This window comes from Typha latifolia, chromosome 12 (genome assembly GCF_019914945.1).
Source record: "Typha latifolia isolate L0001 chromosome 12, TyphaL0001v2, whole genome shotgun sequence".
Lineage (NCBI taxonomy): Eukaryota > Viridiplantae > Streptophyta > Magnoliopsida > Poales > Typhaceae > Typha > Typha latifolia.
Genome location: NC_133097.1, coordinates 10,142,264 through 10,156,738, shown reverse-complemented (window position 1 = coordinate 10,156,738; position 14,475 = coordinate 10,142,264). Strand labels below are relative to the sequence as shown.

The window sequence follows — 14,475 nt, the reverse complement described above, 5'->3', positions numbered from 1 at the left end:
GGGAAAAGGATGGGCGTTACATGAAATGACTTAATCACCCCCCCCCCCCCCGAGGACTGACGTGGCAATATTATTTTATGGTTAAATACATTTTAAAGATAATTACTTTATTGCCCATGATTTTTTTGTACCAATTCACTCCTTTTATTTATGACTAAGAGGGTGTTTGATAACCTCTATATATTACCATAGCAATTCCAAGAAAACTCTAGAATTTTCTAATTCAGAGAATTTTTTTCCGAAAGGGTATTTGTATATCTTTAGAGTTTTCTTCTTTGATTTATATTTATACGTTAATTAGATAAATTAAATATAAACTAGAAAAAAATAATATTACAATTGGATAAACTAAAAAAAATAATATTAGATTCATATTATATTTCTATATTTCTTAACAAAAAATATAAATCACTGATGAGATCAATATTTTTATATGTAGAATAAAACACTAAAAATAATAGTATATTACACCATATATAAAACACTTTCTATTAGGCTCATTTGTTTATAGCGGACGTGTCAAATAAACCATTTTAGATAATAAATTTAAGATATAAATTATTTAAGTAAATAAATTTATGAGGTGGCTTAGTTTGGACAAAAACTCCTCAACAAATAAAATGTGGGTTGAAATGTGAGGCACTTATCTTTACCAACTCCATCCCATGTCTTCTTTCAATTTGGGTTGACACTACTCACACTCAAAGAACATTAATGCAGGATGTTCATGTGGCACCATGGCTTTACAACACTCTTGATGATAAGTAGGATGACAAGAATTTAATGTACCATTACAACTTTTGCAGTAGTAGAGTTGAAGTTACTTGATAAAGTAGCATTGCTATCAATTTTTTTGCTTTTTCTTTCATCATTTTTGGACAAGCTTAAGCCTTACACAAAGTGGGGAGCAAAAGTATTAAGAAATTAAAGAAACTATATCTCATAGCTTTGATTTTTATAGCATGAGGATCTAGCTTTTGGAAAGATTCAAAGATGACCAACAACTGAAAAAAAAATCCATTCATTCAACCATTACAGCAGAACTGTCATCACTTACATATACTATCATATTCTACTGCTGACCAAAAGAAAGCCATATAAGCGACATTGATCATCACTACCACTCACTAGTACTACTGGTGAGACAACATCACACATACCACCTTATTCTCTACCAACCTCTAAAACCTTATGGGCTTCTCTAGTGGTGCTTATTTGCCACATTGCAACGCTTTCGGATCTCGCCCTTGTCACCGGTGAGCGGGTTGTTCTCCGATAAGATAGTGATGGCCTGCGAGAACTCCTTGAAGAAATACTCCTGATTCTTGGCCATCTTCTTGACAAAAGGCCGGGTGCGCTTGTCATAGGCCAGCTGATGGTCCACCTGCAAGAGGCCCTTGTTGTCCAAAATGTTGCGGTAATAGTTGTTGTCTAGCTTCATAGGAGTGCCCCTGTCATTGCGAACATATTGCACTGCCTTAGGGTCAGGGATTGGGTCATAGCACTTCTTCAACATATGTGGAACATGGTCTGGGTTCAGATCTGGATCGACCTCCGGGTACAGGCGGTGCACCAGCTTCACGCAGTGCGTGCGGCCAACACTGTGGGATCCTGCGGCCGACTACTGTTAGAGGACTAGTTGTCTAAAAATCTATAAGGGAGAGGAAATAGATACTATCCTTTTGCAGTAAGTAATAAACTTGAAACTTCCTTATGTATGTATGCTGTCAAAATGAAGTACTATAGATTATGAGTAATGGAGTGATCTGGAGTTGACAAATTACTTGGATAGTGTGATAAAAAATGGATCTGAGTTGACAAATTATGGTTTGGTTTGTGAAGTTATACTTGTACTTGCATGCCATTTAAATATGGCAAAAGCCAGGGTAAAATCATGCTAGAAGGATTCGCATGTTAGAGATGATGCCAGCCAAGATAGAATATGATGATGATGTTCTCCGTGTATCTTTGAATCAAGTAAGAGTGGATAAGATGGTGTTACCCAGGAGGGCCACAACCCCAGGCGTGTCAATGCCCAAGGCATTGAACTTGTCCAAGACTGAAGAGATGCTCTCATTGTGGTCAGGGAGGTACTCCTCAAGCAAATCAGCCCTGCTCTTCCTTCCATCTCTTCTCCCTGTCTTAAGAGGAATGTATGGCCCTCCAACCTACAACCACCATGACAAATTGCATTACTCATCAGTGCAGCAAGACAAAAGGTTCCACATGACTCAGTAAAAAAATTTAAACCAACAAAAAAGTATATATAAAATAAAATGAAAACAGAAGAAGATAAGCTCAAAGACAGGATTGTTTGTCAAGGTTTTAAAAACTTTGAGTTCAAGAAAGAGATAGTATGTGTGATTTGTTTAGTTCTCCTAGGTCTTGTCCTTTTAATCCACTACCATAGGGTTGGTAGGATGCGGTCCTACAGAGAACTAAAAATCTGGGCCACTATGAGAGAGAGAGCAGAGAAGTAAATATCAACTTGTTAGAATAAGAACAAACAAATCAACAACATGCAAGTATGAAGGTAAGGAAAGCAAGACCACTGTAATATCTAGATAACAAGGTTAGTATTAATTAAACTTACTGGCCAAATAAATCCATGATAAAAATGGATGAAATACACATCTAATCAGCAAGATTCTATGAAGATAAAGTGCGGTTTCTTAAGGTTGGCGAGGGTTGATGGCACTGCACTAATGCATAGGAATGCACGGCTTTCAGTTGGAGGTCTGCATCACAACAAGTTGCCTTTCCATGAGAATGAATTTTTTTTAATGTAATAGAGACTGTTCAGAGATCTAAACAACCCTTATCTAGCAAAAATCCTAACAAAGAAAAATGAGAATGTACCATCCTTAAATCCTTAGCAACCCAGTACTAAGAACACACACATATAAGAGATGAGAGAGAGAGCAATACAGCAACAATGCCATCCCTGGCAGAGAGGACCAAGATATCAGCACAGGAGACCACCCCAGGACACTCCCTCTCCACAGCCTCCTTGATAGTCTCAAGATACCTAAAATTCCTCATACCAAAACTCCTATCTGCCTCCTTCTCAGAAAGGCTCCTCCTTGTAGAATCCAACAGCAATGAGGCATCACAAGACTGCAAATTTCAAGGAAAAAAAGAACCAAACTTTAACAAAAAATCCTTCTTTTCAAGCAAAACCAAAAAAGACCCAAAAATATTCAAGAGATTAATTAGTTTTATTAGTTCGTAAATTTAAACCTGGACAGCGCAGTCATGGAATATGTTCCTGAGCCAAGAGAAGGCAGTGTTCTTATGACGCTTGTAGAGCAACTTCACTTGCTCCCTTATAACCTCCTCTGCCTGTGGGCATGACTCCCTGTAGTAGTTCAACACAAGGCCAGGGTTCTTAGCACCCGCCTCATCTTCTCCTCCAAATGCCAATAGTGTGAAGGAGAGAAGAGCAAAGAAAAAGACCACCAAAGAAGAACCCATCGCCGAATTTCTTGCTGCTCTCTGCCTTCTGGGGCTCCTTAAATAAAGAAGGGGAAAGTGTTTGAGAGTGATGGAAAAAAAAAATTAACATTTTAAATTTCATGCAGTAGGTATGGTACGTGGCAGCATAAATTTTGTGCCAAGTCATGTGCTAGCAAAAAAATCTTTAACAAAGTTAACAACCTCTTAGGTCCTGCCAAGCATCTGATGCAAAAAATTTCTGCATAAAGGGATACAGGAAATCAAGTCAGTTGCATATGGGGAAGAGTGAGTAGTAGTCAATAGTGGTATTAATGCTTACCTGTGCATTTACTGATCTCACTTATCCATAATACTATCAGATTATTTTAACCCTAAACAAGAAAGATAAACTCAAAGATCAGCAAATTAGTTATCCAATTTAAACAAATGTGGATCATACTGGTGTTGTAACATTCCAAGAATACAATGGACGAATTGGTAAAATAACGGTAGTACTTACCAACTCATAAATAAGTAGGAGTATAAACTTTTAAATTGACTCGTTCTGGTTGTTGTAATATCCCAACATTTATGCCATGCAATTCTAATTCACAAGATCATGTTCGTTGGAACATTCCAAGAATCGTGGCATGCGTTCAAAATTAGAAAGAGGAAATCTGTCAAAATAATTCAAATTGTCAATATTGTTATTTAAGAAAACAAACAATGGCAGGGGAATTGATCACGCCTAAAATGCTACAAATAAAATTACAAAACAAACTGTGTTACACCCATAACAACTACAACTGGTGATGTATAAGCCTCCCATATAACTTTTGATGCAGAGAGCTTGGAGTACTTGATACTTCCTGCTTGATCTGATTCTATATCTTCTCCGGCTCCAAATCTTCCCAGCATAAATACAAACACTCCAAAACTCCTTTTCCAATTTAACTTTCATGGCCTCTGTCATGCTCTTGACAACCCCAAGATTGGATATGAAAAGGTGGCCTCTTTAGCTCCCTCATGTCTCTCAACTGCCCAACTTCAACACGGAGCTTCTTGTCCAACCGTAACTCCGGCAACTCCTGGGGAGTCGTCAGGCTGCCAATCCCAGCAATCGCGTGGTACATCTTTTTGCCGCCATTTTCGATGCACCGCAGGTTTCTCAATCTGTTAAAGCTCTTAGGCAGCTTCAGTTGAGGATTGCCAGCAGTGGCATCCATCCTCAAGTACATTAGGCAGTACAAGTTGTAGATTGAAGTAGGAACTGTCTCCTTTTTGTACCTGAATTCTAGGTAGCGGAGATACCTGAGATGATCCATTCTTAAGAGAAAGAAAGCATGAGCTAAAGTCACATTCATTCTTAATCCATTTAGATCCAAATTTCTGTTGGAGAAACTCAGATGATGGATGCTCAAGATGAACCTATGTCAAGTTAAACCTTACATAAATTTTCCTAACCCATCCAACAACATATGTATCTCTGTCGAAAGTGGATGCGACCGATCTCCAACCGCAAATTCATGAATAGCACCCCTAACTTCTATCCAACTCTGTCCTGGTGGCTTACTTGCTTTCCTCTGTCCCCTTTCTCTAATGAAAACTACTTCATGCCACTGACTCCAATTAGCATAAATATTAGACAGTAGCACATTGGCACCTCCTTTATACTGGCAAAATGATTCAATCTTCTCTATGACAAGTTCACCTACTTCCAAGTCACTGTAAACACTGCAAGAACTCAACAGAGCCCCTAAGATTGCCAAGTTGGGCTCCAATGTCATGCTGATGATGAACTCATAAGCCCGAGAAAGAAGTCCAGCCCTACTAAAAAGATCCACCATGCACCCATAGTGCTTGATATCAGGAGTGACCTTATAGACCCTCTCCATAGACTGAAAAATAATAATTCCCTCATTAACCAATCCAGCATGGCTACAAGCAGAAAGAATTGCGACAAAAGTTGTTGAATCAGGCATAGTTCCCGTCTTCTGCATACATGAAAATATTTCTAGTGCCTCTTTGCCAAAGCCATGAGAAGCCAAGCCGGTCATCATAGCTGTCCAGGAATGCAAGTCCTTCTCACTCATCATATGAAAAATTGCAGCAGAAGAAGCAAGACTTCCACACTTTGCGTAAGTATCAATCAGCGAATTCCTAACAACAACATCCCTTTCCAACCCAACCTTCTCCACGTAAGCATGCAAGCTCTTGGCATGCTCCAGAGACCCCAAATTTGCACATGCTGACATGGTTGAGACCACAGTCGCAACATTCGGAACAACATTTGCAGCACAATTTCTGATCTCATTGAAGACTTCCAATGCCTTCTTATGCAGACCATGGCCACCAAGACCCGAAATCATGGCAGTCCACGCCACAATATCTCTTTCAGTCATTTCATCAAACAACCGACGTGACCCAGCAGGAGACCCACAAGACAAGTACATGCCCACGAGCGCCGTTTGCACAAATGGGTCGGAATCAAAACCAAGAACAAACGCATGACCATGAACCAACTTACCCCAGCGGAGCTCATTACAAGAACGACAAGCCTTGAGCAAGAACGGGAAGGTGAACTTATCCGGGCGAGCTCCTGTCTGAAGCATTTCGTCAAACAGCCTGAAGGCCGACAAATAATGCTCGTCTGAGGCGGCAAAGGCCCGGATGATGGTGTTCCAGGAGAAAAGATTGGGTTTTTCGACGTGGGCAAAAACCAAGGCAGCGAACTGGAGGTTTTGGGGAGAGAGGGAGATGGAGGAAAGGAGGAAGCGGCTGGAGACAAACGGGTTGCGGAAGAGGCCTGAGACGATGGCGTAGGCGAGGATAGGAAGGAGACGGGGAAGGGATTGGTTGGGGTTGGAGAGAGAGAGGAGACGAGGGTGACGTTGAAATATGAGGTTGGTGGAGACCCAATTTGGGGTCTCGGGGTCGCCATTGGTGGAGGAAAGATGGAGTCTGGAGAAGAAGGTGGCGGTGGTAATGAGACGGAGGATGCTGTTTGGTCTTTGGAAAATTCGTAGCATGCCTTCATGGTAGCTTCTTTCTTTTAATTTTTTTTAGTATCTATGGAGATCAACGGAGGTTGAGGGCTTTTTTGTAAATAACTCTCCATGTTTGGGATTTATTACCGAAACCCTCCTCTTTTAGATATTTATAAATCGACTCCCAATAACAAAAAGGAAAGAAACAGGGGCGTTAGGACTTAATGTCGTCAGTTTGAGTTCCAGCCCATTTATAAAGTCGGCGGCGAAGTATACCTTATTCTTTTAATCTTTTTTCTCTCTTCTCTGGGTTTCTTTCTCTTTCCCCACCCTTCTCTCCTCTCTTCTTTTCGAGCGAGAAGAAGCTCCTCTCTCAGCAACCCTTTTCCCACATCTATCCTCATCGAAGAAAGGAAACGATGGTCTGCGAGAAGTGTAAGCGTCGTCTCTGGAATCGCCCAAAATCCAATCTTTTTGCCTTTTTTTTTTTTCCAGAAGAGCGCTCGAGGTTAATGGTATTTATTCTACCCTCCAGGCGAGAAGAAGCTCTCGAAGGTGATCGTTCCCGACAAGTGGAAGGAGGGCGCCAGCAACACCACCGAAGGCGGGGGACGAAAGATTAACGAGAACAAGCTCCTCTCCAAGAAGAACAGGTCTTTCTTCACTCTTCTTTTTTTCCTTTTCTTCCGTCAGAATCGTATCTTGATTCTTTGTTTGGTTTAAATTATTGTCTTCTGACTGGTGCAATTAAATTACAGTTCTTTGATTTAGTCTCTATTTGCTTTTTATGGGATTTCTTAAACCGGGTATTGCTTCTTTTCCTCTTTTTTTTAATTTCTGCCATCAAAATCCTATCTAGCACGAATTGATTTTTTTTTTGTCTTCTGATTATTCCTGGGCAATTTCTAGTTGTATGAATTGGTATAAGGCATGATATTGCTGAAAAGTTTGATTGATAGTCCTCATCCCAAATTTGGTATCAAACTCTTCTTTAATATACCAAATACATGTATAGCTAGTTTTTGTCATTAAAATCATTTCGGATAAAAAGAAATTGATCCTTTGGATTGAGACTCTGATACCCTGTGCCTCCTATATGGTTCAGATTGAGATCCAAAGCGACTATACATCGAAATTTTTTCTTGATAAGATCCAGTTCATTTGTTTAATTTGGGATCATATGATTATAGGACCCTATTGTTGGATCACGAGCTTGGTAGCCATGGATGGAAGTCTATATTTTTAATAACTACTTTTTGTGTTTATTGCTTTCAATTCTGGTTCCTAGAATTCATTACTTGTCATTCACTACTTGTCATGTACTGCCTCTAGCTTAATTTTGTCCATCAGAAGCATCTGCCTGTTATCAACTCAAACTACTTATTCTTGTCGCCGCTTAACTATTCTTGGTTGTCAACGCTGTAATTTTCTGCTTTGTTTTTAAATAGATGGACACCTTATGGAAAGACAAAGTGCACCATTTGCAAGCAGCAAGTACATCAAGATGCTAAGTACTGCCACACATGCGCCTACTCAAAAGGTGAGGAACTCTTGATGATACCAACTCTCATGTTACCTCAAGGATTCATCTTTATTTCTTATGCTAAAAATATACCCATCTGAGAATGTCAGAATGCTGTAATTAAAACTATATTAGGAGAGAATGGACCATCGGCAGTCACAGTCACTAAATCCAACTGCAATTTTTCTTTTCTGACTCGTCTCCGTAATGTGATTTTGCTCATAATTCCATGTTAGACCTTAGAAACAATTGTCCAGATGAACCTACCCGCCGACATCATCTAGGCTTTCTCATTCATGGATGCAATTACCGGTACACTTAGTATCGGCTTAGTGACAAAATGTCTATGCTTGAATCGTGTTCCTATATACTGTCTAGAATTGAAAATGATATATATGTCTATTATTGAATTATTTCTTATTGAAATCAGGTGTTTGTGCCATGTGTGGAAAACAAGTTCTGGATACAAAGTACTACAAGCAAAGTAATGTCTGATGTGGATTATCCAAAGTGTTGGATGAACTTTTTGAGCATTACCTCCTCTCACCTGCAAAGCTATGCAAGTCTGAGAGCTATGTGTAACATTATTTCAGGCAAGAAACCTCTGACTGCGTGTTATGTACTTATGCTACAATTATTTAGGTGGGGTTTGCCTTTTGCAACCTATTCGACGTATTCAGATTGATTAAATGTGTGGGAATGTACATTGGCATCACTCTTTCAATCAGTTTACTCATTCAAATTTTCTCATCTGCTATGAATACAGAATCTTAACATCCCCTTGTAGTTTATTTTTCAAAAATCATTCGATATATGTGCAGATGATGGTGTACAAATGCTTTTGTTAATGTAAAGGGAAAGATGTGCATGCATGGTTTACTGTGTAATTGCAGATGTTTTTGTGGAAAATAACTTTTTTTAGCATCAAAATGCCGATGTCTCCCTATCGAGATCGCCTGAAACACCATGCATGTCAAAGATTTTAAAATTCTAAGCTCTTATTGATCACCTTCACCAGCTCTTTCCAAGCAGTCTCTTGAATTCATGCTGAGTATTTTAAGATCTGGAAGTGCAGAGACTTGGGCAATTGCTGAACCTCTCTTTAATAACTGAGGTGGAATGATGCTGTATTTATTTTGAGAGGCAGCAGGATAGCATTTTGAATGCATTATTATAACAATTTGATGAATAGTCTTTCTCAAAAACAACTTATAATGATCTGAGAGATTGTAAACAATCTTGGGCCCGATTTGTCCTTGTATTACAATGGAAATTATTTGTAAATAACAACCAAAAGAAAATTACATCAACTTAGGATAGATCTTATACGAATTTCAGATATCTATATAACAGAAAGGATCAAATCTAGCCCAATAACATTCTAGGCCCATCGGCATATTTCTTCAGTCCATAACCCAATCTAATGTCGGCTTTCACACATGAAATTTTTGTCTCTCCTGGTATATATTTATATATAAAGCACTTCTTTAGTAAGAGTAATCGTTTATCAATTAGTTTGATGAAGATTTAACCCTTAAATTTTTTTAAGAATATAATAAGAATACAATAAATTTAAAAGATATTATCGATTCAATAAGTAATTATTATTATTTAAATATATTATTTTATCTATTATTTTTTAATAATTATATTATTTTAATAATTTATCAAGTAAAAGGTATATATATTCTTAATTTGGAGTAATGTATATATATATCATAATAAGAGTATTGATAATTTTTTATAATTAACTTGATGAAAATTTAATTAAATTTTATCTATTTGATTATTTTTTATTATTTATATATATCTCTCGATAGTTTAAGATTAATTTAAATTAAATGTAATACAGATAAAGATAGAGAATTATATTTAAATTAAACTTTATCTCTAAATTATTAAATTTAAATAATTTAATATTAAATAATATCTATTATAATTTAGTTAAGAGAGTAAATTTTAGAGGGTACCGAAGTATTTGCCCTATATATTACGTAATATATATGAACTTCTTGTTGCTCTGCCTTGCTCTTTCTTGTCGTTTTGGGATTTCTCTTCCTTTCATCTATGGAAAAGGGGAAATCGGCGATCGCAGAAGTAACCTCATCTCTCAAGAATCTTCATCTCACGCCGCGCCACGCATCCGTGCCATCGACTGCTCTACCCCAATCACTCTGTGAGCTCTCAAATTCCTATTGTTTTCAAAGAGCTAGGTTTTCGGATGCAATTACCCTTCTTTTGCGTTTTTTTTTTCTTCTTAAGATCTTTTTGTTGGCAAGTAAGAATTGGTTAACGGTTTATTTTTTGGGGGGTTTCTGTCTTGATTTGACGGATCCTTGCTTAATATCCATTCTTGTCTTGGTTTAAGATGAGATATTTGATCGCGTGGTTGATTTGGATGAGTTTCCTTGTCGTACGTACTTCATTTACTCGAATTGCTGTCAATTCCTACCAAGTCAATAAGCAACCTCGAAACATATGGAGGCAAGGCCCTCCTTGGCTGATTATTATGGCTTCAGGAAGTAACTGTAGTCAATGCGGCAGATGATCTGCTTCATAAACAAGAATTTCTCGCTTTTAAATTGTGGTTTCGAAAGGCCAGCGGGTATGCGAAGAGGTAAGTGCCATGTTGGAGGTGCATAGAAGCTCACTGTGAGAAACAGAAGCAAAGATACTTACTATAGAATTGCTTGTAACAAAGGCGGCAGACTATGACACACCACTTCGTGGTTAAGTGTTGTCCAACTGACACTACTTATTCATTGATGTGGAATAAAAATTTAACTTAGTTGCATTGTCATAGTGGCTGCTGTCTATGGAAATATACTTACATATAACTCTCTGAAATCAACTTCTTCAGCTGTACATGCGAAGAAATCCAAGCCTCGGAAGTTGGTCAGTTTTTGCCTCGGATTCCTCGGGAAACATTTTGAGGATATCGTGACTGATATTTCGGAGATTTCTGCTGGGTTTCCTCCTGATATCAAGGTAACCGCACAGCATGCATATTGTATCAAGGCTTTGTGTTAATGGTGTATTTGTGGTATATTCTTGTGGGGACTGGGGGTGGGCTATTCTGTAGTCCATGTGTTTTTAAATTGCTTATTTTGTGGTCACTCAAGTCTTGTATTTTTTTCTTTTTCTTTTCATTTCATTTTCCAATGGAATTTCTACCTATTTACGAAGTAAGAGAAAAGAATGGGATAAAATGTTTTGTTTATGGGTGCCTAGTACTTAAGTGAGAAAGCATGCCTGCATGAATTTGAATGTCAATGCCAAGATTATTTTTCATTAATAGATATTACAATGCATAGCAATCAGGTCTTGATGTACGTATTGTGGTGTTAGTTGTGGGATATAACTCTGTGCTTGTAACTTATCTGCAGTTGGCTTTGGTGGCTATTGCTAGGAGGAGAAAGTTATTGAACGATGAGATCCTTGTTGCACTCGTTGAGTGCTCTTGGGAGCTTCTAGATATATCTGGATCAGATGTGACTGATTCTGGCCTGGCAACTATAGCGAAGATATGTACTAATCTCCGGGCTGTTGATGTTAGGTACTTCCGATGGCTATTACACATAAGATCATCCTTATACAAATATCATCCATTTTTAAAACTTGTTCTGTAAGATTTCTTTGGGGTATATAACCTCCTAGTTAGAAAAAGATAGGTAAGTCTAAAGTCTGAATCTTGATTGAGAATTGGCAGCTTTATTTTAGAAGCTATTACTAGCCCATTTTTCCTTAGGGAGAAATATAGTTGTTGAAATGCTATATGGTATGGGAAAACAAAAACAAAGTGAGAGTATTAGAGTCAGTTGTTAGTTAGGTTCGATAGTAACATAGTAACAAACATACCACGAAACAAGTAGAAAACTGAGATTCAATAGATGCAAATATGCAATAGAAAGCTATTATTAGATCTGTTAAAATTTTCCTGATTACCATCTTCTACATTGCATCTTCTTTAAAGAATAGATATGTTAAAATTGGTTGGTTGTCTTATTATGCAGCCGATGTGAGAAGATCAGTGCTGCTGGTATTTCAGAGGTGATATGCCACTGCGAATCTTTGCAAATATTGAGATGCGGGTATGCTTTATTTATTTTGCATGAGTGTTATTTGTACTCGTTACCTTTAAGTTGGCTTGCATCTGCATGTTGTATTATTTGAATTTCACACAATTGCCAGTGTGTAGGATGCAAAAGTTTAACTGGATGAATGCTATCCTAATTGTATCAAATTGACTATGTACTTTATAAAGCTAGATTGAGTTTGGTTTTGAGGGTCTTGAAAACTAGGAGGTCAAATCTTCCATGAAATTACTGTAGCTGGAAACAGATGTTTTTTTCAGCTTTTTGTTACCTCTATCTGTTTCCAGTTAGGCTCCTCATAATTTGGGCCTGCTAAACCCAAGACTAGTGAAAGGCTAAACTGGTATAGGTAATGATGTATTGTTGTGAGGACGAACTTGCAATAATTTCTAATGATGTGCAAGCCTATACATGTTGTCCGTTAGGTGTTAAATAGTTCCCTGAGAGCTCTAATGAGAGAATTTTCATGGAATATTATTTGATGTGCTGGCAAGATGCAGGTATGTCCTAGCATGTCACATAAAATCCTTGCCAATGGGTGCTTGCATGATATGATCCTTGTGGGAACTTATGTTCCAGTTAAGCATTGAAAGCCAATTAACTGACAGTATGCAACCCATGATACGACAATTTTTGAGGTCTTGCTGTATTTCATGCTGCTTACGAGATAGCATCATAACTGACAGTATGCAACCCATGATACGACAATTTTTGAGGTCTTGCTGTATTTCATGCTGCTTACGAGATAGCATCATAACTGACAGTATGCAACCCATGATATGACAATTTTTGAGGTCTTGCTGTATTTCATGCTGCTTACGAGATAGCATCGCTTATGGTTTTGACTGTGCATAAATTTATATAACAGGATATGAACAGAAGTTAAATGCGATGATTGCAGAGGGTGTCCAAGGAGTGATTCCACTGCACGCAGGTGTTTGGGTATCTTGAAACCCAAATTGAATGTGATTGAAGAAGACTCGTGGGAAGATTTGGATAACAGCGTAATTGGAAATGGTGCACAATCACTACGGTGGCTTGTGTGGGTACGCAACCATCTTTAGCTGTTATTTCTGAATTTCTTTTGATTATTGTTTCGTTTGATACTTTATCATTCTGTAAATATATTACAAGTGTGTAGGATGGTAGGAGTGGTCATTTTCTAAATTTTCGGACAGTAGCCACTAAATTGCTTGCTGTCTGCGATAGATTTGTGGTTCCATTCTTAGTCATATATCTGTATCTGTATATATTTATATATTTTCAGTTACGCATGCTGTTTATTTATATGATAGTCAAAGACACTTTAGTTTCCAACTTCTATTCTTTCCTTTTATGATCATATCATTTCAAACTTCAAAAGAATGAAAAGTCAATAATAGAATTAACTTATGGTAAGGATCTGTTAACGTAAAATTATAAATAACTAAATATACCTTGTTGTTTTTGTGTCGGTCTAAAGTTTCATAAATAAGAACTTGAGTTGCTATTCTGTTATGACAATATATAGTCGTCCTCTTCTTTGTGTCTGACTCCATCCTCTTCTTTTGTTAGCCAAAGATTGACGAGAATTCAAGGATATTTTTGGCTACTGAATGCCCTCGAATTATTCTGAATCCTCCGCTGTCATCAATCAGCTTTCGTGGGATGAAAGTCCCTATTGAAGCATCGGCGGATGTAGCTCTTGACCACTCCATAGTTGAGGACATTGATCCCAATACGTGGGCTACTGCTGCTGCTAGGAGGAGCCATCTCCACGCATCCTCTGATGATGCCTTCGAAATACCCATGGCAGAGAGATTCAGGCTAGCATTTGTGGAGAGAGACGCAAGGTTGGCTCCCAAGAGAGCCAAAAATGTGAGGCAGCACAGACGACGTGCAGAAAGAGAATTCTTGATGGGCAGCACTAGTGCAAAATCCATTGCCCTCGCCACCCAAGCTAGCAAGTTCTTAAATAAGAGTTAGGTAACGACCTTATCAGTTATCCGTAGTTTTTTTTATAGAAAAATTATCAGTTATCTGTAGTTACATTCTTGTTTCTCGGATGTATCTAAGTGCGTAATGTTTTTGAGAAAATTTATTGGTTATCTGTGTAGTTACATTCTCGTTTCTGGAATGTATCAAAGTGTGAAATGGACTTGTGTGGTGAATGCAGGCATCTGAACCCAGTTTTCTCTCTACCCCCCTTCAGTTGTACCTGGGCTCATTATCCTCTCTCTATTCCATATATTGGAGAAATCAGCAAACATTCACTTGACTGTTTCTTGTGAACCGCGGTTCTTTTTCATTTCTAATTTCAGGGATTACCATGGGTTGCTAGTAAAAATCCACCAGTATTCTTTTTTCAAACCTGAATGTGTAATTGATTTAAAAAAATTTGTTGTTATCAGGCACATATTGTATAAGGATAGGATTAGCGCCTAATCAAGGATGCATG

At 38.0% G+C, this 14,475-nt stretch overlaps 4 protein-coding genes across 4 annotated transcripts; 2 read left to right on the top strand and 2 right to left on the bottom strand.

Moving 5' to 3' along the window:
• Positions 1–994: 994 nt before the first annotated feature.
• Positions 995–4,093, bottom strand: LOC140798660 (peroxidase 42). Its single transcript, XM_073152638.1, has 7 exons — positions 3,956–4,093; positions 3,776–3,827; positions 3,658–3,694; positions 3,241–3,511; positions 2,929–3,117; positions 2,003–2,168; positions 995–1,611 (listed from the first exon to the last, which is right to left on the bottom strand). Exons 4-7 carry the CDS (start codon positions 3,472–3,474, stop codon positions 1,202–1,204), a joined length of 999 nt encoding a protein of 332 aa, XP_073008739.1. The 5' UTR covers positions 3,475–3,511; positions 3,658–3,694; positions 3,776–3,827; positions 3,956–4,093; the 3' UTR covers positions 995–1,201.
• A 20-nt stretch (positions 4,094–4,113) lies between these two features.
• Positions 4,114–6,547, bottom strand: LOC140798659 (pentatricopeptide repeat-containing protein At4g21065-like). Its single transcript, XM_073152637.1, has one exon. It carries the CDS (start codon positions 6,462–6,464, stop codon positions 4,881–4,883), a length of 1,584 nt encoding a protein of 527 aa, XP_073008738.1. The 5' UTR covers positions 6,465–6,547; the 3' UTR covers positions 4,114–4,880.
• A 72-nt stretch (positions 6,548–6,619) lies between these two features.
• LOC140798860 (uncharacterized) lies at positions 6,620–8,694 on the top strand. The gene is made up of 4 exons (XM_073152944.1): positions 6,620–6,857; positions 6,958–7,075; positions 7,871–7,962; positions 8,375–8,694. Exons 1-4 carry the CDS (start codon positions 6,842–6,844, stop codon positions 8,437–8,439), a joined length of 291 nt encoding a protein of 96 aa, XP_073009045.1. The 5' UTR covers positions 6,620–6,841; the 3' UTR covers positions 8,440–8,694.
• Positions 8,695–9,959: 1,265 nt separating this feature from the next.
• LOC140798619 (uncharacterized) lies at positions 9,960–14,364 on the top strand. Its single transcript, XM_073152549.1, has 7 exons — positions 9,960–10,120; positions 10,805–10,932; positions 11,331–11,500; positions 11,958–12,035; positions 12,940–13,084; positions 13,593–14,003; positions 14,194–14,364. Exons 1-6 carry the CDS (start codon positions 10,012–10,014, stop codon positions 14,001–14,003), a joined length of 1,041 nt encoding a protein of 346 aa, XP_073008650.1. The 5' UTR covers positions 9,960–10,011; the 3' UTR covers positions 14,194–14,364.
• The last annotated feature ends 111 nt before the right edge of the window (positions 14,365–14,475 follow it).

Coding starts and splice junctions, on each gene's coding strand:
- LOC140798860 (XM_073152944.1), top strand. Junction 7,076..7,870: donor CTCCTCTCCAAGAAGAACAG/GTCTTTCTTCAC, acceptor GTTTTTAAATAG/ATGGACACCTTATGGAAAGA. Junction 7,963..8,374: donor CACATGCGCCTACTCAAAAG/GTGAGGAACTCT, acceptor TATTGAAATCAG/GTGTTTGTGCCATGTGTGGA.
- LOC140798619 (XM_073152549.1), top strand. CDS start 10,012: ATGGAAAAGGGGAAATCGGCGATCGCAGAAGTAACCTCATCTCTCAAG. Junction 10,933..11,330: donor GGTTTCCTCCTGATATCAAG/GTAACCGCACAG, acceptor ACTTATCTGCAG/TTGGCTTTGGTGGCTATTGC. Junction 11,501..11,957: donor CTCCGGGCTGTTGATGTTAG/GTACTTCCGATG, acceptor CTTATTATGCAG/CCGATGTGAGAAGATCAGTG.
- LOC140798660 (XM_073152638.1), bottom strand. CDS start 3,474: ATGGGTTCTTCTTTGGTGGTCTTTTTCTTTGCTCTTCTCTCCTTCACA. Junction 3,118..3,240: donor TCCATGACTGCGCTGTCCAG/GTTTAAATTTAC, acceptor TGAAATTTGCAG/TCTTGTGATGCCTCATTGCT. Junction 2,169..2,928: donor CCAGGGATGGCATTGTTGCT/GTATTGCTCTCT, acceptor TGGTGGTTGTAG/GTTGGAGGGCCATACATTCC.
- LOC140798659 (XM_073152637.1), bottom strand. CDS start 6,464: ATGCTACGAATTTTCCAAAGACCAAACAGCATCCTCCGTCTCATTACC.